This window comes from Cervus canadensis, chromosome 26, assembly GCF_019320065.1.
Source record: "Cervus canadensis isolate Bull #8, Minnesota chromosome 26, ASM1932006v1, whole genome shotgun sequence".
In the NCBI taxonomy this organism is placed as follows: domain Eukaryota; kingdom Metazoa; phylum Chordata; class Mammalia; order Artiodactyla; family Cervidae; genus Cervus; species Cervus canadensis.
This window is the reverse complement of record NC_057411.1, coordinates 1,674,237-1,695,009: the sequence shown is the minus strand read 5'-3', so window position 1 is coordinate 1,695,009 and position 20,773 is coordinate 1,674,237. Positions and strand designations below refer to the sequence as shown.

General features: G+C 45.5%; 1 protein-coding gene across 1 annotated transcript in view; it reads left to right on the top strand.

Annotated features, from left to right (window-relative positions):
* Positions 1-3,411: 3,411 nt before the first annotated feature.
* USP46 (ubiquitin specific peptidase 46) overlaps positions 3,412-20,773 on the top strand; it is a 62,903-nt gene continuing 45,541 nt past the window's right edge. Inside the window, exon 1 of the mRNA XM_043447761.1 lies at positions 3,412-3,594. Within this exon, the coding sequence (XP_043303696.1) occupies positions 3,559-3,594 (36 nt within the window). The 5' untranslated portion in view covers positions 3,412-3,558. The remainder of the gene's footprint in view (positions 3,595-20,773) is intronic.

The following is a 20,773-nucleotide window of genomic DNA, read 5'->3' as shown; positions in this document are numbered from 1 at the left end:
ATAGACTAACACAATCACACTCTTTGAAGGGCCTCCTCTTTTTATGGATCCAGGAATTTTGGCATAGAGAAGTTAAGACATTTGCCCAAGTCCAGAGTCTGGATCCAGGACTCCCCTTTTTAACCACCCACTCTGTCTCCATGTTGTGTGCTGGGTGGCATAAGCAATTCACAAATATCAGAACCATGAAGGGAAGAGGGATGGTGCTGCGAGAGCGTGTGACAAAGGCATCCCATCTCGTCTCAGGTCATCTGGGGGCTGCATAATGGTAACTAAGCACAGAGGGGAAGCAGGAGGGCAAGGACTCAAAACCGGAAACAACAGAAGGGCAAGAATCATCTGGATATACTTCACTGGTGGTGGCGGGAAGCGATCTTGGGCGGCATCACGGAGGAGAAAGACTGGAGAAACCCATATAGTGGGATGAGAACAGAGGAAAAGGGAAATCGTAAATTCAGAATGAACCTAATGAATTTTGGGAACAGGGAGACAATGACGTTTTAGAATTGTTTCAGTCGTGAGCAGCAGTCACTCAATTTGAACTACCAAAGAAAACAAGGACATTACCACCCCAAGTTGCTAAAGAGGCCAGGATATAGATTTGGCAGCAGTAGGACAGAAGATGTTGTTTTACATTTCTCAGCTTTATTTTTCTTCATGCAAGCAGTGGAAAGACAGAAGCTCTAGACACTATCATATCAGCTCAGCAAACTAAAGGGGAACACTTCTTTCCCCAAAGACCCGGGGCCAACTCTCATCGACTCAGCTTGTATCACATCCTCCTAGCTGAGCCAACCATTGTGGCTGGGCCATGCGGTGCCATCATTGGCCTGGCCTGAATCAGGTTCCTTCATCTGCTTAGTGCTAGCTTATGTCCCAACTGTCCACTTGTGTACTTTGCCGAGATTTTACTCTATACTTTCACATCAGCTGGCCCCTGTATGTGAAACACTTCTAAAAATTCTCATTAGCTTGTCAGCATTTTCATTACTTTGCATCTTATCGCCTCCAAACAATGTTTCCCGCTGAAAAAGACTGAAGTTACAATTCTTCAACTAATGCCCTTTCCGATTGGGCCTGTGAATACCAACCTCCTAGTAGTATAAAAATATATTTAATTATTCATGAGTCTGACAAGATCTGCTGTGTTCAATTGATTTGTTGTGTTTGTAATTTGCTGAGTTTCAATCTGAATGTTTGTCTATATTGAACACTTGGGTTTTAGCCTATAGGCTGTTCATGCAAAGGATGCCTTGCTGACATAGCACTCAGTAATCCAACGATGTTCAATTTTTACTGTGTCAATGGCATTTTCAATCCTGAGGACTTTGCCATCCATTATGCTATAATGGCAGAAATTCTGAACTCTACTATGGTATAAAATTTCCATATTATTTAAGGTTCTGGATTAATGCTTTTATAGTGGAATGTCTGTGAAATTTGAGTCCTAAGGCCTGAGTTCTAGCCTTGAGGTTGCTCCTGAACTTGTTCTATGACTTTCCTCAAGTATATCTGAAACCTTTACAGGTGTCAGCTGTGGGCTTCTCAGGTGGCACAGAGTGGTATAGAATCTGCCTGCCAATGCAGGAAATGCAAAAGATGTGGGTTCAATGCCTGGGTGGGGAAGATCCTCTGGAGGAGGAAATGGCAACCCACTCCAGTATTCTTACCTGGAGAATCCCATGGACAGAGGAGCTTGGAGGGCTACAGTCCATGGGGTCCCAAAAGAGTGGGATGTGACTGAGCCACCGAGCAGGCACATACACTCAGGTGTCAGTTACCCTAACTGGCCATAGGTTGGGTGTTTTGCAGCCTTGTCTTCAAGGTGCTCAGCCAGATTAGCACACCAGCTTCAGGTGTAACATATGGGTAACATGATGGAGGTAGGATGCTTGGTATCCTAAGTTTTTGGTTTTTTTTTTAACTGACCTACAAAAGGCGATTATAACAGTATCTATTATCTGATGGTTTTGGTGGTGGCCAAGATCATGAATGTAGTAAAGAGCATCATGACTGACAATGGTAACAAGTCAAAGTGAGCTACCATCATTATCAGGATCTGTTTGGAAATAAGATGTAGGCAGAATAACTTAAGCCGGAATTGATGTCTGGAAATCCATTGAATATCCAGAGCCGAGATGACCCCCAAAGAAACTTTTGGTCTCCGTTGTCTTATTTCCATCCCAGGTTCTAAGGACATGAACAATCAGTGGTCTTCAACTATTAAAGAGCATAACACTAAATAGATAATGGAGGACAGGAATCGAGCTATTTTCTCAGTATGTTCCTCTAGGTTAGATAAAAGCTATCTTCAATTATATTAATTTCTCTAATTCGATTTGTCATTAAATATATGGGTTTAAGAATTGTCAGGCGTTTCCCTCGTACGACTTCTCTGTTGAAAGCATAAAACTGCCAACTTTGTATGAGAACTGTTTCACACCTTCGGAAATGGGCTCCTCCACTTCACAGAACAGAACCACTAAATGGTGTAGATTCGCGCTTTCAAAAACCACGACTGTGTGTGCAGGAAGTGTGTATAAGCCAATACAATGACCTTCCAAACCTAAAGAAGTTGGGTGGCCCCGAGGGAAGTAGGTTTTTCTAGAAGACGCGGAAAAGTTTGCTTTTCATTCTTTCCAGATTCCATCACTCCCTGGACCGTCCCTAGTCCTTGCCCAGACCCGAGACTTCCCGTTTGTACCTGCTACAGTCCCCCACTGCCCGAGCGCGCCTCGGCCCAGGCTCCCGTCCCCTCGACCCGGCTGGCCAAGGGCTCTCGGCACTCCCGTGTCCTGACCCCGTTTACTTCGTGGGTCCCCGCCGTTGCCATCTAGCTGGAAACCCGGGGAGAAACGAAAAGTTGGACGTAGTCACCCCTGCCCCTTGCCTCCTCCACTCGCCCGAACGCGAAAACGCGGGGCTGCTGCGGGCCGCGCGGCCGGAAAGAACAAGTGAAGAGAGAAAGCGGCCCCGAGTCCCCAGCCCGCGCGCTGCACCTTCCGCCGGCCGACACCCAGCGCGGGCTCGGTCCTCGCTTCCCCGGCGGCGCCGCGGGCCGGGGCTGGGCGGAGGAGGCCGCCGGCAGCTGCGCGAGCCAGGGCCTGGCCGCGCTCTCCAGCCCGTTCGGAGTGAAGCGGGACGCCGAGAGAGAAGAGAAAAGCCGAGCCGGGGCGGCCGGAGGAGGCGGGAGGAGGAGCCGCGGGGACCCGGGCCGGGCCGGGGCCGGAGCGCGGCGCGAGCGCTCGGGGCGCGCGGGCTGCACGCGGCGTTTGGGCCGCCCCTCCTCCCGGCGCCGCCGGCCGCGGCCCAGGCTCCCTCGCTCCGCCACTCCCCGCCCCTCCGCTCTCCCGCCCGCCTCCCGCCTTCCCCGCCTTCCCCGCCTCCTCTCCTCCCTCCCGGCCTCCCTTCTCCCAGCCAAACTGAAAGCCGGACCCCAGGCCGCCTCCGCGCCGCCGCCGCCGCCGCGCCCGGCCTCCCCGCGAGCGCTCCACCATGGCCGGTGCTGTTTTCCCCTTGTAAAGATGGCGGTGCGGGATCGCTGTAACCTTTAGACTAATGACTGTCCGAAACATCGCCTCCATCTGTAATATGGTGAGTGGTCGCCGCCGCCGCCGCCTCGAGGGTCGCGCCCCAGGCGCGGGGAGGCGAAGAAAGGGAAACCCGAGCTGCACGCCCGGCTAGCGGCCGGTGGGGGTGGGGGCGGCGGGGGCCGCGCGGCGCCGCCAGAAGTTCCCGGCCCCCGGGCTGGGCGGGCCGGTCGCGGCCCCGAGAGCTGCCGGGGGAGGGGCCCAGAGCCCCCCGCCCCCTTCTCGGCCCCGGGACCCGGGAGCCCGCCCGCGCGTCCCTGCGCCGCTGCGCCTCCGCCCTCGGGTTGCGGTGGAGCGTCTTGGGGGGAGGGGGTAGGCCGAACCCGGACGTCCCGGGGGACCAGGTTGGAGGAGAGGCTGGGGTGGGTGGGGGGACGCCCACCGTGTTCTTGCCGAAGATAAAGCCCTGCCGCTCTCCCTGACCGCCCTTATCTCATTTTTGAGTTCACTCTTTTGAACTGTATTTAAGATTCACTTTGCAGAGGCAATCGGTGTGTCTGGAGAAATCTGAAATGTGATAGAGATGTAAAAAAAGTGCAAAATTGTGGTTAGGGAAGTGAACTTCTACCTGGTTTGGGAAAGCACGGTCATTTGTTGTGGATGCCTCAGTTTCCCCATCTGTGAAAGGGGGACAAGGTCATAAGGCAGTGACATTTAAAGGTCCTGAGGATGGGAGCCGGCTGGGGGCGTGGAGGAGGTCTCCAGGGTCATCCTGCCTGATTCCCTGTAGACCCAAGTGTGGACCGGTGGGCGTGGACGCAGCAAGAGGACATTGCTGGGCTCCGGTGAGGACGGGGCCCACGGCATCGTGATCACGTTCACTTGTATTTCTCCCATTGCTTTGCCTTCCTTCTCAGCTTCTCCAGGAACAGCCTCCAGCCCTAGGGGCCCCAGGGTGCCGCCTGCTGATAGCTCCACTTGTCAGAGCCTTAGGGAGCACGGCTTGCCCCCTGGAGTGAGGCACTGCCTTTCTGTGCACGAGAGGGTGCAAGAGGGTGTGTGCTTTGCCTTGACTGTCCAAGGACCACCCCCGCCCCGCCCCCATCCCGTCTCCCCTCCCTCCAGCTGGATGGAACACATGCTCTTTTAATGCCAGTTTGGGGAAACCTCTCTCAAGCTAAAGACACAGGCCGCCAAAGGGAATCTGAGGAGGCTTGATTGAGAAGACTGGGAGTAAGGTGATCTGGCTACCCTTCCCCCATCACCCAGCTTTTTAAATCTTCTGTCCCACATTCTCCTGCAAGATTAACACGTGGGAAAGGAGCATTAAGGAGCCATGTGTTACTCAGGGATGGAATCAAGACCCACTGGCGCTGGCTTCAGTTTTCAGCGCTGCTGGACGTGGCTACTGCTGTGGTGGGCAGAGCAAAAGCTGGGCCTTCCCGGAGCGACAGCTGCAAAGACACTGGCAAGGGACCAGTTAGACGTGGTGGGTGGCTCCTGGCGGGTCTCCATTTCCTCTCTTCCTTCTCCACGCGGAGACAGGTCCCCTGCTCCCTCCTGTCGAGTGGCGTTAGTGTTGCTTGATGCAGTGAAAAGGTGATGCCTTGCTTCTCGGTTTCTCTGTCTGCGAAGACCAGCTCCTGAGGGGAGCTGAGAAGCCAGAGCAGCTCTAACACTCTCTTTGATGCCTGCTGGGGCGGCTGTGGGCTTACAGGGCAGTGAAGCCGTCCGTGGTGCTGTTCCCGTCCCGCTTGTGTGTGGTGACACCTCTCTGTATTGGAGCAGGCTGGAAACTGGAGAGCTAGCGTGTGCCGAGGTGAAACGAGCCCCCAGCTTTTCTTCTTTTCTGCCCTCAGTGCAGCTGGGCCTTCTTGGCACACCTGAGCAGAATGTCACAACCTGTTTCCAACAAAACTCAGCCAGAGAGGCAAGCTTCAGCGCAGACATGAGAGGAGTGGGCCGTGGAGAGTTGACGCCTCATGGGAAGTTCTTAAAAAGGCCCCAAACTTAGGATCATCACTCAAGTGAGTTGAGGAACCAATAATTCACAACTCAGGAGTTGTAATTCCGATATGGACCCTGTGTAAGGGGTTCCGATATGGACCCTAGGGTAAGGGATTTGAAGAGTTTGGGCTCTAAAGTCAGACTTCCTGGGTTCAGGGTTTTGGTTCGAGCATATACTAGCTTTTTGTCCCGGAATCAGTTGCTCTGTCTCCTGCTTTCCTTGTCTGCAAGAAGGGGATGATAATGGTTCCTCCTCATGGGACTGTTGCATTAAAGGAATTACTGAGCCTACTATGGAGCAAGTGCTTACTGAGTGTCAGGTGTTGATGATCAGCTTCATCTTTCTCATTATTATGTCACCTTCAGTTGTTTAAAGGACAATGTCTTCTTGGACCTGATGGAAGCAGCTGCTAAGATAAATGCTTGTTTATGCAAACCAAGCCCTTCCAGGGAGACTGGGGTGGGAGTCCTTAACCCCGCCCCTTATATAAGGCTGCTCAGGTGCCCTGGTCCCTCCCAGTCTTGCTTCCCACAGAGGAGGCTCGGTGACAGGAGGCTGCAGTCTTTTCACTTGTTCAGACATACAGTTTCATTGGACCTCCCTTTAGATTCTTCACTCAATGATGAATTGTTTCCAGGTAGGTCTTCTGTGGGTCTCTTCTCACCGCTTCTTTTCTCTCTGGGGCTCTAACTGATCCTTCCCAGTCCCAACTCCATTTGGGACCAAAGAAGAAGTGACAGTTGGTCTTTTTTTTTTTTTAAAGGAGATCATCTGGCATATTTTAAACAGGCTGATGTGTGTCACAGAAACAGTGATAGAAGGTACATCCTTCTAGATAAGGCTTGTGTGAACCAGGACCTAGTCCGGAGTCTGGATGTGTTTTATCCAGCAGACAGGAAAGGACCCAGCAGAGCAGGAAAAACCTTGTTGCAAATCCTTGTGTGATTGAGAAATAAACACCTCTTTTCCCTACACTTCTTGTGCCGGTTTTAGATATAGGGGTCGTGGAAAATACTCACATCCCTCTACTTGTCTTCTGCCCCTGAGGTTTTATTGTCCATTGGCAGTTTAATGCAAGTTTCCATTTGTCTTAATTTCACTTCGTGTGAATTCCTGCCATGGTGATTCTTGATCAGCTTGTTGAGGGCTTGTCACCTTAGCTATACAGCGTGTCTGGTTCAGAGATAGTAAAGCTTGTTTGGCTGGTATGTTGTAATTTTTAAAATGTATTAGCTGCTACCAAGCATGAGGAAATGTCCCTTGTTGATAGTCTTCTGATTTTGGCCAGGCTAATGGATTTAAGTTCTGTAAGTGAAAGGTTTTTTGGGGGTAGATTTTCTGTTTGAAAAGCCTGAGGAATTTTCTAAAGAGGAAGCATTTGTTAGCAGAAACCAAATGTGCCCTCTAGAAATGTGACTTGTCCGGGTGCAGATTGGCCTAAATCATCAAATCTTAATTTCGTTTGTGAATAGTGCTGTAAAATATTCCATGGAGGAAATGCCTTGTGTCAAATAGATTACGTTTTGTTCCTGAAAATGGCCATCTGTTGAGGATCTCTGTGTTAGTGTTGGCACGTATTATGTGCAGGTGTGTTATTGAGTGAGGTGAATCGCTGTCCCCAAGGAACTCAATGGTTTCTTATCTTGTGGGTATAACATTGGTAAAGATGTAACTATCTCAGTACAGTGTGATATCCACACGGGTAAAGATTGAGCAAAATCTCAGAAGCAGTACAGTAAACTGATGATCACAGCAGGATGTTTCTTTAATATAATTTGCATTTGACTCAAGTTTGATTCTTTTATTTTCTATGATTGTAGTCAGAGGAGCTTAGAACTTAGAACTGAAATCTATGCTATTTGGTGTCTCTCCAGCTAAGCCTGAGTCTAATGATGCCATCGAACAAATTGTTGTGTTTCTTGGGATCACAGTTTCTTTCTCAACTTGTAGAACTGATGTGTATATATATGTATTTGGTTGTCAGAAACTTCTTAGTAGTAGTTCTTAGATTCTTTCCTTGAGTACTTAACTACTTTGTTTGAAACTGTGTTGAATTTACCAGATATTACTATTTTAGCATCCATTGAACAACCCTAGGATGTTATTGCGCACCACTGTGAGTGCCAAATTTGACTTCTTTTAAATAGAAGTCACCTCAATATGAAGGGAAAGTAAAATTACTAGAAATTTGTAATAAAGCTGGAGGACATTTATAGAGACATTTTATATTGGAAAGTCAGTTACTTATTTGAGGCAGGCATTTTTACGATAGTTGAAAATGTTTTTTGAAAATTATTTAAAAATATGTAAACCTCAAAATTTGAGAGGAGAGAGGACTGTGCCTCTTCCTCTTCTTACTGTTACTCCTTCCCATTGTCAAAGATAATTGGAGACTCTAAGTTGAATTAATGAATCAGCTAGGAGAGGTTAAGGTCACGTGTGAGCATCTACACTGATAATCGTCAGATTTAGAAATTGCAGCCTGAGGTGGGCTGGGTTAATGTTTAAAAAAACATTCTGTTCTTCTGGCCTCTTAGGTCTAACATGAAGGAGTTTGTGTTGGGTCAGGACCTGACAATTAGGTCTACAGATTCTTCTCTGTTTTTCTTGGAATCGTATGGGAAAACAAAGCTGAAAGCCGGTATTTACTTAGAGTTAAATCTTCCATGGTGGCTCAGACGGTAAAGCATCTGCCTACAATGCGGGAGACCCGGGTTCAGTACCTGGGTCGGGAAGATCTCCTGGAGAAGGAAATGTCAACCCATTCCAGTTTTCTTGCCTGGAAAATCCCATGGATGGAGGAGCCTGGTAGGCTACAGTTCATGGGGTTGCAAAGAGTCGGACATGACTGAGCAACTACACTTTCACTAAAGATTGTGATACCCTCTTCTGGATATCAGCTTCGTGTGTTCCAGTTCACCCAAACAATAAAACCTATTTATTTTTCAGTAATGTGGAATTTTGGTGTGTTTGGGTAGTAACAAAGTAATTTTCAGTTTTTATTCTCTTGAGCAATTAAGAGAAAACTCTCTAAATTTCTCTAAACAAGAAAGTTCATATGTCTTTTTTCACCCTACACTGGGCCTAGTCTATCTAGTTAGTTTTAATGAATTGAAGTTTTATGATGGTATTGAATTCTTTGGTATCATCAGAAAGGTATCTCTCGGTGGTTTTATCTCTGGCCTACCCCCCTCCCCCCTCACCCGGAGCCAGCCCAAAGCAAACCTACTGGGAGAGTTGTTAAAGTTAACTTTGAGTCTAGTTAACTTTAATGGCCTAAATATTTTAATGCAGTTTCTTATAATAAACCTTCGTTTGTGGTGAAACACACAAATGCTAGTCTAAGGGTTTGAAAGGCTTTGCTGATTTTTTAAAAGAAAAGGCCACCCAAAAATGAACCAGGAAAAAAGTGTCTTCAGGCAAATAAATTCTGTGTCAGCATGAAAGGCTGTTTAGAATGTTTCTGTTCTGGGATTGCGGCCTAGAATTTTGGGGGTGTCACAAGTCCTCTGCATGGAATTTTACCACAATTCTGAAAATGAGTTTTTGCCGTGGATAGTTTGAAGAGGGAGAGGGGAACCCTATTGGTTGTTTCAGCTTTCCATTCATAGGTTCAACTTTCCTTCTCCCCATCAAGTTCTGATTCTGCTCTCAGAACCTTCAAATGCTTTCAGGGAGCTCAGACGTGAGACTGCCATTCTAGGTGCTAATAAATTTCAGGCATGCAGAATAATATGACCACTCAGTGTCTACACCCTGTGAAGAAATAAAATATTACAAATACGAGTGAGCATTTCCCCATTCCCTTCCTACCAGACAGTGACCACTCTTCTGAATTTGGTGTTTATCATGTGTTTTTACACCTTTCCTAGATATGTAGGTATTCATACACTAGATATTGTATTGCTTCCTCATGTTTTAAACATGCTCTTGTAATACTGAACAACTTCAAAATTGCTTTTAAGTTATGATTTTGAGATTTATCAATGCAAGCATGTAATCTAGGTTGTTTTTAACTACTGTGTAATAATCACACAAATGTGTTATATTTATTCATTTTTTTTGTTAGTTTTAGAATTTTGTCTGTGTGCCATGACCGTCTGGAACTTGTCTCCCTGTGCATCTGTTTAGTTTTTCTCTGTGGTGTACCTACCTAGAAGGGAAACTGTGGGTCAAAGGGAGTGGGCATCTTTGACTCTAACATATGACCTGATTTCTCTTCAAAGCAGTTGTGCCAAATCTACATTCCAGCAGGCAGGTTTGGGAGTTTCAGTTGCTTCATGTGCTTGCAGACACTCAAAATTGTTAGACTTAAAGTTTTGCCATTCTGATGGGTGTGAAATGATATCATTGTGGTTTAAAATGTGCAATTTCTTATTTTCTAATGAGGCCAAACATCTTTTCATGTGTTTGTTGTGCTGTTTTTTTAAATTTTATTTTCAAAAATTTCTTATTGAAATATAGTTGATTTACAATGTTATGTTTCAGTTATACATATGTGTGTGTATATACACAAACACACACACACACATTATTCTTTTTTATAGGGATTCCCAGATGGCTCAGTGGTAAAGTACCCATTGACGGTGCACGAGACCAGGAGATGCAGGTTCAGTCTCTGGGTGGGGAAATCTCCTGGAGGAGGAAGTGGCAATCCACTCCAGTATTTTTGCCAGGAAAATTCCATAGACAGAGGAGCCTGGCAGGCTACAGTCCATGGGATTACAGAAAGTCAGACAGGAGCAACTGAGCACTACTCGGCACACACACACACACACACACACACGCGTTTTTTAGATTCTTTTCCATTATAGGTTATTATAAGATATTGAGTATAGTTCCCTGTGTTGTATGCAGTAGGTTCTTGGTGATCTATTTTATATGCAATAGTGTGTATATGTTAATCCCAAACTCTTAATTTACCTCCCCGCAACATGCACACACACTCTGTGCTGTGGGTTTGTTTCTTTTTTGGCTGCCTATGTGGGATCTCAGTTCCGTCACCAGGGATGACCCAGACCTCTGATTGTGGAGGTGCCGAGTCCTCACCCCTGGATCTCCAGGGGGTTCTCTGTACTGGATTGTTTTAACCCAGGGGCTCCAGAGAGGTTTTCCAGGGCTTGAAAGTCAGGACTGTGGTGTTGGTTTTGTTTGCACATAGGGAAATGGAAAATGAAGGGGAACATGGGGGAGACCAAAGGAAAAGTCAAGAAAGAGAAGGATGGAATGGAAGATGAGACTAAGGAGGTGTCAACAAGATATGGGAAACTTGTAGCAAAAGGACTATAGAATGGAGAAGATGGTCCTAAGAGAAGAAATTTGGCATCTCTTACTGTGCTAACCATTTCTGTTTAATTGAATCTGGCTCTGGTGTCGGGGCCTCTTCCCGTGAGAAGAGCAGCAAGGCTGGACCTGTGGAGCTTTCCTGTTTACCCAGTTGCTTTTTGAAGTTCTTTTATTTAGAAAGGCAATCTGAAGTTACGTTCTTCTTCCTGAAATATGTTTCTTTGTCCTTCAGGGTTAGATATGCTGTGTGGGAAACCAGTTTTCATCAGGATCTGCTTGCATATACTTGTGGAATTATGATCTCAAGCATTTAGGAAACATCCCCTGCACCTTAATTTTCAGAGTATGAAGCATGTCACCTTATACCAGACATACCAGACACATATGTTTTTAAAATTTTGAGTAATAGTAACTTAAAAAAATATACTTGAGTGGTTTTTCAGTGTACAGTTGCACCCATGGGTGCATTCTTTTATTCAAAATTCAGCTTCTGGGTTTCTGCCCTCAGAAATTTTGATTAAGTAGGTCTAAGGCAGGAAACCTGGAATCTGCATTTTAATAAATACTCCCTCCCCTTCTCACTCCCTCTTCCTTGTATTGCAGGTGAACTGAGGATCACAGTTTGAGAAATATTGCTTTCCTTGGGTAATACTTACCTTTGCCTCCTGAAAAAATATATATAGCTTACAGAAACTATCTGCACATGGAAGTTTTTTTTTAATCTATATAAAATTATTTAAGGAAGTAATTTAACTTCAAGAGCTATAGATCATTGCCATTCTATAGATGTATTTCCTGATATTGAACACCTAGCGTTGTATTGCTTCATGTTCTTAGAACAGGGATTCCCAGCCCTGACTATATATTACACCCCCTGTGAAGCATTTGAAAGAATTTTAAAGAAACTAACTCACAAAACATTAGCATCCAAAAATGTATGGAGAAAAAGAAAGTAATTTAATGTATATTAGATACCCAAATTCTAACCTTCAGATTTAGCAGACTTAAAGTTTAGTTGTATTTGGTTAAGATCTTTTTTCAGATCTACTAAGTACCTTAGAAAAAAACCACTAACCACTGTTTTCTCTTTCCTCTCCCCTCCTCCTAGAACTAGCCATTTTCCTGAAGATTGTGTGTGTTTGCCATGCATGTCTTTATACTTCATATTTATGAATCCATATATGAGTGTGTATAAAATTATGTAGCCTTTTGGAACTATCTCTTTCCACTCAACAGTTATATTTGAGAATATATTGACATGTACAGGAGACATAGGAGATGCGGGTTTGATCCCTGGGTTGGGAAAATCCACTGTAGTAGGAAGTGACAACCCACTCCAGTATTCTTGCCTGGAAAATTCCACGGACAGAGGAGCCTGGAAGGCTACAGTCCATGGGGTCTCAAAGAGTTGGACATGACTGAGCAACTGAGCACACATACACATGCATCTATTTTCTGTTTATTCATCCTGAGGGCTCCTTAACAGTGTTCTTTGATCTAACCATGGTTTACTTGTTCATTCCCTTATTTAGGGACAGTGGAATAGTTTCCCAGATTTCTGTCTGGAAGCATTGCTGCAGTGAGCATTCTTGTTCCTGTCTTCTTTGCACACAGGCTTCCATTTCTCTAGGATGTAGTCCTGGAAGTGAAAAGGCGGCTCTTAGGATACGCTTGCCCACAGCTTTCCTAGATATTGTCAATTTATTCTCCAAGGTAGGTGCATGAATTGGAGCTTTTCCGATAAGCAGCATCTAGGGCTTCAGTCTCGGTTTCTGACTGTATAGAGACGTAGGTGGGTCTGGGATGGGATTTAGGCACCTGCCTTTCTGGTTGTTTAGTGCTACCTTTGATTCTGGTGAGCACCCAAGGTGGAAAAACCACTGCATTAGACTGGCAACCCGTGAGGGCAGGACCTGTGTTTACGTTATTCACTGCGGATTTCCCAGCATTCCGCACAGTGTAGTAGACGCACAAAAAAATAACTATTGGATAAATGAATGAAGAGCTGCAGCATGGGAGAATGGGAGGATTGCCTTGCAGTAAAGCAGTGCTCCTCAGATTGTCTTGTCCCTGGAAATTACCTGGGGAGCTTGTTTAAAATGCAGATTCTGATCCAGTATGTCAGGAGCGGGCTGACATTTTGCCTTTCTGGGGCCCTCTCTTGTGATCAGATGCTTCTGGTTTGGGGAGCACACTTAAGACCCTAGGAAGACAAGGAAAACATTTTTTTTCCCCCATACAACTCTAAAATGGAGCAGTTTGAGTTTGAAATCCTGCTTGGTAAATCTCAGAGCCTGTTCCCCCATCTCTTTACAACACAAAAAGACATGATGCAATACCCTCCTCACAGCTTTTTGTTGTTGTTGAGAATCAAAGGATATCTTGCTTATGGAAGCATTTTTAACCATGGTGCCCTCACACATACTACTTTTCATAATTCTCTTTTAGTGAATGAACATTTTCTTTAGTTTGATCAAAGCACAGAGCTGTTGACATCGCAGGAACCAGTGGGATCTTGTAACTCTGGCCTGCCATCTACATTTAGTGGGCTTTCGGGGAAAGACAGGACTGGACAAAGAGGCTGGGCAAGAGCAGAGGCAAAGTTCACTAGATGATTTGGTTCTGACTGCAGGTGCTGGGGAAGTGGGGTTCCTTCTCACTGTTTCTGGGGTGACAAGGGCTAGAGAGAGGTCACAGATCTTTCCCAGTCAGCTCTCCAGTTTGTTCACCAGGTCAGTGAGAGAGGGCACGCTCAAAACAATTATCTGGTATTAATTGATCTACTATACGTGTAATCAGAACTATTCAGGGTCAAACCTTGATAGAAGGTTTCAAGATGCTTTGGTAACAGGGGTCCTGCCTCGTCCATCTAAGAGAGGCTGGGTGGTGTGGACAGTGGAGGGCAGATGGAAATGAAATAAATACAAATAAAGCGCCATTCAGAACTCGTGTGTAGTGTGTGCTGGGGTATTCCTGAGTTTCTCTTCCTCTAGATAAAAACGGTGGATTGGATCCACTTCCTTAGACCCGTGATTCTCAAATGTCAATTTGTTTTCCTTCATGGTTTTCATTTTATCTGTGAACCACCTGAACTTATTTATTTAGCAGTTGTCCTTAAATCTGTTCAGCTTCTTTTAATTCAGTCTCATTCTGTGCTAAGACATCTGTGAAGTAATGGGTTTGATGAGCTAGTTATATGCTTTTTAAATACATATCAAGCATAATTAGTTAAAAAAATGTTCATATTTGTGCCATCTAAGATTATTTCTCCTTCCTTGGGCATTCATGGTCTGTGGTTTGGGAGACACTGGCTCAGAGAAGAAGTTCCTTATGGCGGTTCGTGTCACTGGCTCTCGGAGTAACACTGTTAAACTGGTTTGCAGGTTGTGGGCTGGTGAGCTTCCTCCAGAGACAGGTCAGCGTGTGGAGCGGATCTGGTTGGTTGGGTGTGAGAGGCTGTCAATGCTCCACCCTCTCAAGAGACTCTGCTTCTCATCCGCGGCATGTGGGTCATGAGAGCACCTCCCTCCCTGGGGCATTGGGGGCGTAAGTGGCATCATTTATGTCTAGTGCTTAGCCCAGAACCTGGCCATTTAATTTTATTGCTGTTTTCTTCTAGTGCCCCTCCTTCCCACTAGCAAAGGAGTCCACAGGATGTAGTGGGAAGAGCTCTGAACTTGGGATCCAAGGTCCCGAGTTCCAGTCCTGATCCTGCCACTTTGTAGCTTTTGTGATGCTGAGCAGGTGAGTTAGGTGTCTGGGTCTGTAAGATGCTAAGAGCCATTCCTCCTGGTGAGTAGCAGTAAAGAAGGAGATGAGCAGACTTGCTGTAAACTCACTGGGGCTTCTAGTTAGAGGCAAGCTTGGGCAGGGGAAGTGCATGGAGCGGACAAAAGGAGGAAGAATCTGTGATTTCCGACTGAGATTTTGGAAGACACGGGGCTGCTGGTATGTGGCAAAGCTTTTATAATCATCAGTCAGGATGCTGTGCTTTCCCTTTCTTAGTAACGAGGGCACATGATGCAGTAAACGATTTTCAGCCATCTGATAAGCCAACAAACATACCCTTTTGTGTTACCTGGTGTGCAGTGAGAAAACACGTGAAGTGGCTAAGCTCAGTTTCTTTCTTTTTTAAAAAAGTTTTGAAATAAAGTTTTTGAAAAGGGAGTAGAAGTTACTGGTAGAAAAAATTTTCAGACTGTACAAAAGGATATACTGTGTTGCAATTATATTCACCTTCGGATTCTTGTCTGTGGCATCCATCAGTATTTGCCATTTCTTCCTCTTGTATTCAGTGATGTTTTCTTATGCATATACAAGCAAGAATGTTTTTATTTCTCTCCTTGTTTTTAAAAACACAAATAGTGCTTGTAGCATATACTGAACAGTCTGGACCTGCCCTTTGCTTTTTGTATCTTGGAGTTGGGTCTGTGCTGCTACGTGAAGAGCATCCTCATTTTCTTTTTATGGCTGCAGAGTGTTCAGTTGCCTGAACGTATTGAATTCACTTAACCAGCCCCCACTGATGGGCATGGAGATAGTTTTCCATGCCTTTTTACAAACAAGGCTAAAGGGAACAACTTTGTCCCTGCCTCATTTTGCGTATATGGGGGTGTATCTGTCAGCTGACTTCCCTGCAATGGATCTGCATTTGTAACTTTGATGAGTTTTTCCAAATTTCCCTCCACTATCAATGTGTACGACTGTTGCTGCCCCACCCTTGCCAAAGTAGGGTGCTATCCAAAAACCTTTTGATCTTTGCCAATAGGGGGAAAATGGTGTCTTAGTATATTTTTAGTTTGCATCTCTCATATTAAGAGTGAGCTTGAGCAGCTACTCACACATTTCAGAAAACAAGCTCAATTTTCACACTCAACTGTTTTGCTGTTGGCAATTATTTTCAAAGTCTGTAGGGAAGGACCAGTTTTATTTTTATTTTCATCTGTCACAGACTGATATTTTTGTAAACCACAATAAAAAATTAATTGCAAAATGGAATAAAAACCCCAAGATATGTAAAACACCAACTCTAGGGTGTTTCTTTTTTTTTTTTTGGTCATTGTTGCTGTTACTAAACTCATCAGATAGAAAATTACTCTGTGCGATCATTATAACATGTTTTCAGTTTCTGAACTTTGCTTCTGGCAGAGGGTTAATAACACTTTGAGTAATGCTGCTGGGAAGACCTCCTTGTTCCCTCTGCTTTCTCCCATTGCAACACTGTTTGGGAATGGGGGGGAGTCCTCAGAATTTTCTATTTTATGTTTCATAATGAGTACATTACAGGGTGTTTCCAGTGCACTTGACTAAAATATCTCTGATCCAAGGGCAGGGATTCCCGGCTGTCAGGCGGGGGTACTGGTTTTAAAGACCTTGAGCTTGTGCTAGAGAGAGTGAGGGAGGTACTTGAAGTCACCCTATTACTTAACTTTGCAGAGTTGGCCTCTTTGACCAGGATTCCTGTGCCACCTGATGGTCAAGGAGGCAGCTTGGTGCCTTTGTAGAACATTGGATTGAGAATGAGGTTCTTGCACAATTCTAAAAGACACATGTGCCCCAGTGTTCATTGCAGCAGTGTTTACAACAGCCAGTACATGGAAGCAAGCTAGCTGTCCATCGACAGACGAGTACGTTGTACATTTAAACAATGGAATATCGCTCTGTAAAAAGGGATGGATTTGAGTTGGTTCTAGTCAGCGGGGTAACCTAGAGCCAGTTATACAGGGCGCAGTAAGTCAGAGAAACATGCATCTTATTAATGCGTGCGGGTGGAGGCGGAGAGACACGCATCTTACTAACGCCTGCGCGTGGAGGCGGAGAGACACGCATCTTACTAATGCGTGTGCGTGGAGTCAGAAAAACCACTGCTGAGCCTCCTTGCAGGGCGGCGATAGAGACGCAGAGCACAGACTGGTGGACACAGCCGGGGAAGGAGAGGGTGGGATGGATTGAGGGTGTAGCGCTGAAACATGTACGTTACTGTATGTGAAACACACAGCCAGTGGGAATTTGCTGTGTGGCGCGGGGACCTCAATCCTGTGCTCCGTGACAGCCTGGAGGGGTGGGATGGGGTGGAGGATGGGAAGGACGTCCAAGAAGGAGGGGACGTGTGTATCCCTATGGCTGATTCGTCTTGATGTATGGCAGAAACCAGTACAACATTGTAAAGCAGCTATCCTCAAGGTAAAAATAAATTTAAAATAATAATAAAGCAAAAAAAAAAAAAAAAGAAAACGAGGTTCTTGCTGCTAGCTCACTGAATCCAGGGACTGGATAAGTATTTTCTCTTTCCCATTATGCTGGAAAACAGACCCAGTCCCAGTTTTCTTTGCTCTACTTTTGAGTTGAAATTTAGCCTTTGCCTGAGGACTTTGTTGTGCTGTCTCTAGCCACGAGAAGAATTGTTTCACAGGCCAGAGTCTCCCACTGCTCTTGACTGTCCTTCCTATGACGACTTGGGAGCATGATGTATCCCAGGGTCGTCGTCTTCAATTACAGGCATTTTTGCTTCTGTGTTATGGTTCTTAGGTGAAGTCACACTCAGGTTTTTTCCAGCATTGTTTCTCCCGCCCCAGAAAGGCATGGAAAATGACGTGTTCTCTCGGTGCAGGATGAAAATGCCCGTCACTGCCTTCTAGTGAAAGCCCTTTTCCTTGTGGGAGTCTGTCTGTCTGGAGGTGCAGGAGCGCTGTTGAACCGGGAGTTGGCATTGTGATGGTAAATGAGGTTGTGGGTTTGCAGCTGACCTCTGCCTCATACTAACACTTGACCTTGGCAATTTTCTGAGCCTCCATTAATTTCATTTCCCTTACCTGTGAAATGGAGGTAGTGAGTCCGAGTGAGCGCCTTGTCTGGAGAGAGAGTCAGTATTGCTCTGTGGGACCAGGTGAGGTGCCTATTCTCGGAGGAGGCCGGATGGGCAGAGGGCACTGGTGGTGAGGGGATGTGTGAGGGCCAGCGGCCAACGAGGACACGGTCAGAACCAGTGGTGGCCCTCTGCCCAGGCCCTCCACCTGCAGCTGAGGGATCACTCAAAGTCTGAATGGGTAGATCATTCTCCCTGCCTTGAGGTCAGGAGCCCTGGCTCTGGAGCCGAGTGGCCTGGGGTTGAGTCCTGGCTCTGTCCTTGCTGGCGGAGTGGAAGGGGACAGTCAGTGGAGTGGCCTTGGTTAGTAGACAGTGGCGTTGATGAGCACAGAGACGCGGGATTCTCTGAACCGCAAGCGGCACACACTGCTCATTACCCGTTTACCTGGTTGGTTCAGTCGGCACATTACTGAGTGCCTTGTGCATGGCAGATGTTCTGTAGGGTCCTGGAAGACCAGTCAGACACAGTCCTGTCCTCACAGACTTTACGGTCCAGTGTAGGACTTGGCAGGGTTGTCGGGAAAGGGCTCGATCGTACATATTCAGGCTTTGTGGGCCACAGTGTCTCTGTTGGAGCTACTCAGCTCTGCTGTCCTGTTGTGAAAGTAGCTACAGTGAGTAAATGAGTGATCACAGCTGTGTTCCAATAAAACTTTATTTACAAAAACAGTTAGTGGGCCGCATCTGGCCCAGGGACTGTCATTTGCCAATCTGTGGTCCAGTGGGAAGACAGACGTTAAAGACATCAGCCACAAACAAACATGTTATTACAGATTGTGATTAGTTGTATGAGAGAGACACAGGATTCTGTGAGAGGGAAGGGTCAGAGAAGATAGCTTTGAAGAGGTGATGTTAAAGCCAAATGCTGAGGAGGCGGTGATGGGGGCTGGGGTGGAGGGGACAGCTCTGAGGGGCCGGAGGACGGCTGCGCTAGTTCTGAGCCAAGAGGCACAGAATTGCCATCTGCATTTCTGTTTCTCTAGAGGCCTGGCAGAGGCTGTGCCCCTCGCTTTGACTAAGGAAAAAAGGACAGTTTTTCCCCTGATACATAATTCACACCATTTCTCCCCACTCACCCCTCCCAAATAGTCCCAGCACTGAGAGATGAGCTGTATTACTATATTAACACATTTTATTCTGAATCCTTCCGGTGGGCCCTTTCTCTCTTCTTTTTTTAATTGTCAATATCTATCCATGTTAGGGAAGTAAGAATGCACATTATTCCGTTATTAGATGTAAAATGGTTTACTCCTTAGAACTCATGTCTACTTTTTGATCTTATTTTTGCTTTCTCCTATTTTAAACAGTAATATTTTCTTTTACTATTATATTTGTCTGGATAAAAATTCACAGCCTGAAACTATTTTGGAAAAAAAAAAATTATTACCTCTTGATTACATCTCAGGTTTCTCCTGATTTTCAACCTCAGTTTTATATATTCTTTAAATTGGTTGCAGTATTCTGTGGTGATTTTACAGAGAAGGACGCCTGCATTCCTCATTCTAGAATATTTGGAGTGGTGCCTCAGAGGTAGGGGTTTAGATCTCTTAACTCTGTCCTCTTCTCTTTCCTCAGTTTATTATTCTTATGGTTCTGGGGCTCTGAGGGGACCCTACGACCTTGAGAGTCAGTGTGGTATAGTGCTTGGGAGCCTACACTCTGGAGCCAGATGGTGTGAATTAAAACCTAATTCCAGTATTTATTATCTGTGTGATCTTGGGTGAAGTTATTTACTCCCTCTGGACCTCAATTTTCTTATCTTTAAAATGGAAACAGTAGTGATATCCACTTCACAGAGTTATTGTGAAGATTAAAATGAGTAAAATATACCTTAAGTCCTCAGAGCAGTGACTGGACACAGTGTTATTTTTTGTGTTATCATTATTACTAATTATGTTTGGAAGCCAATGACTGTAATGCCTCCTTAACCATCCGTGAATTCTGGCAGGTGGCTCCTGACTCCTGAGATCTTGAGTTGCATCACTTTATTTATTTTTATTTCTCATTTGTAATTTTAATCCAAGTATTGCCATTCCTTTTTAAAAATCTTTCCTTGTAAGCAACAAATTTTAATATCTTTGTCAATTTTGGGAGGGGGGGGGAAGAAACTCACTCCATTAAGAGCTTCCTTCCAGAAGAAAACAAAACATCACTTCATTTTTGCTTCACTTTCTCCTTAAGGCTCTACGAAAGACCTTTTGTTATCAGAAGTCTGGGAATTCTAGTCCTTTTGAGAATTCATCCTCAAAGTACTTTCGTACTTTGAAACACGCTTTTTAAGTAAAATAGCCCTTCTTTGAATGTCGACTTTAAAAGGTCATTTTAGCAACAACATTCACCTCTCCTGCCGTGTATTTTAATTCATGGTTTATAATCGCGACTTACTCTCTGTGTACTTAGACTTCTTAAGTGCTGTTTGGGGCCTTTCTGCACTTTGTACGGACTAGAAGGAGATCCCGCATGCCTTAGGATGCAGAAGAGTAGGCTGCCTTGGGGTGATCTTGAGCAAGCAGGTTTATGTCTATGATCTTAGGTGTTGGTTTTTTTGATCTGTGTAATGGTCTAGCTGATCTTCAAGGCCCCTTCCTGGTTCCTATTTTCGGTTTAGGCTCCTGCATAATATACAATGTTCTTACCTTTTTTTTTTGTTTTTTTAACTTTTATTTGGCTGCTTCTGGTCTTAGTTGTGGCATGTGGGATCTTAGCTGCCGCTTGAGGGATCTAGTTCCCAACCAGGGATCGAATCTGGGCCCCCTGCATTGGGAGCGCAGAATCTTAGCCACTGGACCAACAAGGGAAATCCTTCATTGACTTGTCTAGATCAGCCATTGTTCTGATTACATCCTCCTGGGCGAGAATCTGTCTTCATCCCCTCTCCCCCGAGGGAAGGCATTCTAACTTGTTTTCCTATAAGCTGCTTTTAAAATTGCTTTAGAAGAATTGCCTTTCTTTATACATCTCACACGTTTATGATTCATTCTTCCCGAGCTGTTGTTGCCTCTGTGTTTCTGTCGCACCCCGTGGTAGCCACACAACTGCTTTCAGACGTGCTGTGAAGAGCTAGCATTAGAGTCTTCTCGTT